The sequence below is a fragment of the Notolabrus celidotus genome, chromosome 6, assembly GCF_009762535.1.
Source record: "Notolabrus celidotus isolate fNotCel1 chromosome 6, fNotCel1.pri, whole genome shotgun sequence".
Classification (NCBI taxonomy): Eukaryota; Metazoa; Chordata; class Actinopteri; order Labriformes; family Labridae; genus Notolabrus; species Notolabrus celidotus.
This window is the reverse complement of record NC_048277.1, coordinates 29,675,825-29,682,993: the sequence shown is the minus strand read 5'-3', so window position 1 is coordinate 29,682,993 and position 7,169 is coordinate 29,675,825. Positions and strand designations below refer to the sequence as shown.

The 7,169-nt window shown below is 39.0% G+C and overlaps 1 protein-coding gene across 1 annotated transcript in view; it reads left to right on the top strand.

The window, feature by feature from the left end:
• The first annotated feature begins 6,000 nt into the window (after positions 1-6,000).
• Positions 6,001-7,169, top strand: part of map1ab (microtubule-associated protein 1Ab) — a 99,053-nt gene continuing 97,884 nt past the window's right edge. Inside the window, exon 1 of the mRNA XM_034685059.1 lies at positions 6,001-6,322. Within this exon, the coding sequence (XP_034540950.1) occupies positions 6,058-6,322 (265 nt within the window). The 5' untranslated portion in view covers positions 6,001-6,057. The remainder of the gene's footprint in view (positions 6,323-7,169) is intronic.

Below are 7,169 nucleotides of genomic sequence, written 5' to 3'. Positions count from 1 at the left end.
CAAAATAATTGATTTAAATTTTCTTTTTAATTAGAGTTTCCTTTTTTTCAGTCACAACCCTTGGCACCAGTTTATGCAGCAAATACAAGAAAACTTCAAATATTGTTTAACTCTGTGGAATCAACTTTTGTTTTTGCTAAAGAAAGAATAGTTTGAGTGAGCTTTTCAAATAGTCAGACTTAGATCACTGACCCAAAATCAGATATCATATTACCAGATACACAGTTTATCTACTGCCCTTCGAAAGCCTCCCTTCAGGCATTCAAATAATCCAGGCACAGCTTTTTATCCATTTATTTAAAGCACAGAAGTAAACTCTTGTATGTAGCTGTAAATTACTGTTAACCTATACTTAAACAGTTAAAGCTTCTGTGTGGAACTTTTGATTTGAGTCCATTTTGGCACCCTCTATGGGCAAACCTGTACATCTTATAAGATTGCTGTTTTTGTCCTGTGCTCCTGTACATGCCAGGGTGGTAATTTCTAACATACTATTTCTTCCTGTTTTTCTTTTAACATTTGAATGTGTCACTCATTGTTAATGTTTGCTGGGGAAAATACAAAGAAAGACTGTTTCCTCAGTAGTCAATCATCTGGCCTGACACCTCCCCATCAAAATTTACAATGTAAAACTTGTGAATCTGGATTGTGATGGTCTGGTTTGCTTTTGTAGGTCATAAAAAGGCATAAGTATGAATCAGTTTCACAACCAGATAAAAACTCCTCACTGGGGCTTTTATAAGCTTTTCAAAAATTATATTTTCCCCCTTTTTCACGACCGAGCAGATTATGAAACTATAAATATGCAGCAAAAGTGATCGACCCAAAGGTGTGTTTTAACATTAGATGTCCAGCAGATGGCGTCATATCTTGATATAGTAATTTCTAGAATGTGCTATTGGATCAAATGATCTAATCTGGTACTTCTTTGAAAAACAGATGAAATTATGATGGTAACACCTGACTCTTGGTTGCAAAGTAGGAGTAGGCTATGAATTAAGAGTAAATATTGGTAACATCCTCAGGAACACCCTTATTGTCTGCTCTGAACATCCACATGAAAACAATACTTAACATTTCTTTGTTTCCTGCACATTCAGCCAGATCTGATTTCTATGTTTCTCAGCACTCTCATAATGAAGTAAAACAGCTTACATCATCCACTAACTTGTAGTGAGCTGAGAGCCTTGTTTCTCACCACTAGAGGGCAGCATGACTGTGGTGTGAGTGCTCTGTGAAGTGAAGTGCTGACTCACTGTCAGAGAAACCTGCAGTAAAAAAAAAACACAGTATGAGGTACCTTCATGCTGCTACTGTTGGATGAAGCTCTCTGTTTATTTTTACTCTGTTCACAGTGTCTCTCAGAGGCACAGCTCATTAGAGCAGATAGTATTTAAAGGTACTGAAGTCATACAGACCTCATTTTTAACCATTTCACTTTTTTAATTTGAATTCGAGAGAAGAGGTATGTTTTTATATAGGAACTTTAAACAGGTCTAATATAAAGCAGCAAACTTTAATGGGTACATGGATTAAAACATGGTTATTTACCAAATCTGCACAAATGAAAGCTGGGACTGATTTGACAATATGTGCTCTCAATTCTAGTTTCCCCTGCCTTGTGTTAAATCAGTGGTGACAATACTAAAAAAAAGGTTTAGGCCAAGTTTTGAGGCCAAACAGAAATCAGTGTAGACCTCCTTATTATCCCCTCAGTGTGGTGCTGACAGTTTGTGCTGAGACGCCCTCTGCTGCTCTCTGAAATGTGCCAAGCTCAAGGTTAACCAGGAGGGAGACGGAATGAGGAACAATTCTCGAAGAACAAAGAGGCTCTTTTAAGACTCCTCTGTATTCTCTCTGTCATTATCAGTGTGGCCTGATGTGTGTGTGTGTGTGTGTCTGTGTGTGTTTGAGTTCTGGAGAAACTGTCCTTTAATCTTATACAGATTATTTTTAATAAGTCCCCCTACATTCACAGCTCAAGAGCGACTGAATTCAAACATCATCTGAATCCTAAAAGGAGATTGAGAGTGCCTGAGTGACGTTCTGAAGGTTCTAATCCAGTTTTCCTTATAAATCCTGCTGGACTGTGTGCACAATGTTTGCCATGAAATGTATTTTTCCCGTGTCACTGTTTCTTCTTATGCTCTAGCTGTTTATTGAAGCCTTTGTTGGTTTCCAGCAAATGTGCACCTATTCAAAAAGAGAAAAAAACAAATAAAAGCTTCTAGATTTGTGCCACCACAAAAAGTGAAAACTATACTTATAGCTGCAATCTACAACAACCAAAAAGAGTGAAAGCTGCTGGATCACAATCAACCACTGACATTTTATACATCTGTTATTGAAGTAAACATGTACAGTTTCATTGTAAACTACAGAGCAGTATTATGTTCTTGCAGGTGCAAAATTTGAGTTATAGCAACTTGACAGAATGCCAGGGAGTAAAAGTTTCTCTTGTCGTATTAGAAACCATGGGGGGGATAAATCTTCTTATGCAATTTCACTGAAACATACACAAAGGTGCAAGATTTTTAGTTACACATAGTAAAAACTAATGCTGTCCAGTACAACAGTACCACAGCCTTAACGCAGGGTATAATACATGACTAATATAAGATAGATAGATAGATAGATAGATAGATAGATAGATAGATAGATAGATAGATAGATAGATAGATAGATAGATAGATAGATAGATAGATCTTTATTTGTCCTTAATAAGGAGATTTGTTGCCACCGTCTATACAGGAATACATGTATGAACACAATAACCATAAACATCCACCCAGCCTCACAGCAATGGTGCCCCGCACCCCACAAATATACACACCAGACACATATGCACACACTGGGCACATATAAAACACACCGAACACATATGAACACACTGGACACATATATGCACACCGAACACATATAAACACACCGGACACATTACAGTGGCATTCTGTTTAGCAGTGCTATGGCCGATAGGACGAAGCTTCTGCCAAACCGGGCTCGCCTACAGTAAGGGGATCTGTATCTGCGACCGGAGGGGAGTAGTGTGAAGACCGAGTAGAGGGGGTGTTGGGGGTCCAGTGTTATAGTGCGTGCTCTGTGTATGATGGCTCTGTTGTTGAGGTCAGACAGGTTGGGTGTGGGGAGGCGGATGATTTTGGTGGCAGTGTTTGTGGTGTGTATGAGTTTGTTTTTGTTGGAGACAGTTAGCATGTTGTACTAGCAACATGAATATGAGAGATTATTGCCATTATTGATAAAGGTTTCAACACACTTTTCCTGCTCAGTATTTAGAGAATCACTCGGTCGGCCCTGCCTTCATGCCGAATATCTCTTATGTCCTATCTGATGTGTTCAGCTGAAAGTTTTGTGACTTACAATGACATAACTGACTGAACATCCAGGAAGGGATGCTGAATATTATAACTTATTTGTCATTAAAATAATCATACCCAAATTAAATTCAGTGTATTCAATCAGTTACAACTTAACAGTTCATTTGATAAAAATAAAGCATTCTTACACCACATATGTGCACCAAATCCCAGTGACTAGGTAACTGAAAAATGGCCTATGGCATGCTGTGAAGTGGGCTCCCCATATGCTGGTAGTTCTGAGGCATATGCAGGTAGTAACTCAAGTGTTTTATTATTATTATTCCTCTCTGGAAGGAAGTTGTTTCAGCAGCAGATGCCAGTAGTTCTGAGGCATATGAAAGTGGTTCTGCAGCAAGTCAACGGTCGCTAGTTCAGTGTATCCTTTCAGTCCTCTCAGTGATGTTCCATCAGTATGCAACTAAATGTTTTTTGTCCTAATTGACAAAGTAAATGAATTCTAGTGATGTATTTTAAGGAATATGATGTCTTGTCTTTCATGTGTTTACAAATCATGGCTGTTTGGTACCCCCATGATGAAATAAAAGTAATTAAGCCTTAGTCAGAGGTTAGCCTGTTAGCTTATCATGTATTGTCAGATTAATGGACAGCAGATAAACTGCATTCCCACATCATTACATCATTACATGGAGTTAACGTCTCTGCTAATCATAAATATACCAGTTAAAATATCGAATTCCTTGGTGATAACAACAGGTTATCTGTTTAAAGTATTCCTCAAAGGTAAGTTTCTATGATGTGGGATTGCAGTTCATCTGCTATAAACTATTGCGGTGGCTATGGGGGCTAGGCTAACAGGCGATTATTTTATATCAACCGTACTTTAGCTGCAAATGAAAGGCATAAAAGATAAACACACAGTCTTTATTTTCAGCACTATATTGCATAAGTTGTCATTGAGGACAAAAAATGTGTACAGACCAAGCGGCAACCTCCGGTCTAAAAATACAAGGCCAATGCGGAAGTGCTAAAAACTGCAGTTCATCAAGGATCCGCTTGAGGCCGGCTCCAGAAGTACCGGAAACCACATACACACCAATTCAAAAAAGACGATCTTTACAGCAGAAATAAACATGTTTACAGCCTGGTACAAAAGACGAGTGTAGTCTGGATAGCTCATTTCTCGATCGGCACACACCGTACGGGGGATGAATTTTTTTTCTAACGCGGCAATTTCAAAGATATTAAGATTACAAGTTTTCCATTACGAGAGGCACAGCTGACTTGATTGACAGGCGGGAATACTGTAGTTGTTGGCGAGGAGGCTCAAAACCAGGAATTTACTAAATTGAAGGTTGGCTCCTAATAGGGAACTTAAATATAGTTGGGGAAAATCTATTTTAGCATAATCCTGACTAAAACAACCAGATTTCATGCAAGTACAGTTGAATATCTATGCTATTCCTCAATCACATGCACATAGCACATGGCTTACTGCAGTGCTATTGAGACCACGCCCCCTACATGCACTGTGCATTCCTCCATCACATGCACAGATGATCTAGAATCCTGCAGAGGCTTGGCTTGAGAAGCTTGAGGGAAGATGCTTTTTTATTTGCATTTTGACTTTGTTAGAGGGAGAGGGGCCCTTTTTAGTTAACATTTTGAATAAGACTTTGCTGAGATTGCATTTTTGTTAATTTTTTTAATGGGTTGGGTCGGGGGGATTAATATTTAACTCAACATTCATGTTTTTGGTCTTCAATGAAAGAATTGATTGTTCAATAAAATATGTAACACTTGATAAAGTTCTACTTACAAATAAATCGGATCAGAATCAGAATCAGAATCAGCTTTATTGGCCAGGTATGCTTGAAAACACAAGGAATTTGACTTAGGTAAACTGTGCTCTCTTTGTACAAGGCATAAGAATAAGACCTACAAATGAAAATAAAATAAAAATAATAACAGTAACATCATCTATAAATACAAAAGAACAACAAATAGGCATGACTAATATGTACAGGCTAAAATAATATGATAAAGTGCAGTGGTGAATAGCAGAGGTAGTTTTTACATTAAAAAAATAGTAATTAAATAATACAAAAAGTAGAAATATGGAATTCTGCTTGGAGAATTGTTGCATTGTATATCTACATGTATATTTACAGAGAGTACATGATGTGGTGAGTGATTTAATTGTATTATTTTGGATGGATGTCTGCTTATAACAAAACAAATATTTATGCTTGGATATGATACCTTTCCATTAAACTACCCTCAATTCCCAGTTAATTTCCATAAATTCCCATGGAAAGTTTCCACTTTGGAATATCTCCAAAAGTCCCCAGCTTAACTTCCCATGGAAATGTCAGTGTAGAAGAAATTATTGCCCAGCTTTTTCTATCACAAAAATAAATAGAACAAAATAAACAAACAGAACATTATCACTTCACATCACAAAATGCTCTATCACATTATTTAATCATTGATCGTCACAGGTTGATATTGCACTCTTTTAGAAATCTCCACCGGAAGTAATTCATTTTTGGTCCTCTGTGCAGTTTGATAATTTATTACCAGTCTTCACCTCCCTATACCTCCCCTCCCTACCTCTCACCCCCTCTTTTCTCACCCTCAGTCCTCCGACACCATCTCCATCTCCATCCCCACCCCACCCCTACCCACCAGGCTCTCCCCCTCGCGCATACCGGTAGTTGTCATGGCGATGGAGTCAGCTCCGGCGTCCGCACCGGGGGTTGTTGCCATGGAGATCCCGGTGCGAGGTGCGCTCCCGGTAGTGGAGGAGGACGAGGGCTTCGGAACACTTAAACCGGGGTCCGAGGAGCGACTACGGCACCGCCGGGGAGGAGGCAGACGGAGGTTTGGGTCGCCGTTCAACCGGAGCAGCCACTACATGCTGGTAGTGATCGGGGAGATCGGCACGGAGCTCCAGCTGGACGCAGCCAGAGCGCAGATAGAGCGGGGTGAGTGATGGAGGGAGCGCCGGTACCCAGTCTGTGGATGTAATCTGTTTGATAACTATGTGTCAATGTGCAACTCTGAGAGGGAAAGTGGAGGAAAAACATCAAACCTGGGGAGAAATGTTTCGACGCAGTGCTTAGAGTTGTTTCTGTAGGTAGTGGCTGCTGCTGCAGCATTGCACCATGGGACACCACGCATTTCCCTTTCCCTCTGTGAACTCTATGACTGTAAAATTGCAGTGTCAAGTTGTAGCTGCAGCACCGGTCTGTCACTTTAATAGAGCAGTGTTTCCCTGCTTTATTATATTATGTTATATTAGGCTACATTATTATTGTTTACTACAACTTATGGTCATAATATATACCCATATGTATTTATTATAGTGCTTAATCTGTCATTACCAACCATAATCACACCATGTTAACCTGTTACTACTGAAACATTTTTAATACTGCCTGTAATCACTACTATTTAATCCATTTGTAACATTGTAGATATCTAAATTGTATCTGTATTTATCTATTTTTATTTTTACTTATTTTATTTTACTAATTGGAACTTTTTCTTGATTGTACTTATGTCTGGGTTGCTGCAATAACTGAATTCCCCCCCAGGGGATCAGTAAAGTAATATCTTATCTTACCTTATCCTATCTTTTGGCATGCAGCCTCCCTCTCACTTTACCAAATACTGTACTCCATCACAGGACTTCTGATTAAATTCTGAGTTAATAATTTAGCAGACTTTCAGACCTGAGTGATCAGTGTGGCTGCATATGTTAAGCAAAAGATGAATTTAAAGCATGCATAATGAATATGTGGGTGTCTGTATTGCAGCAGGATGAGCAGG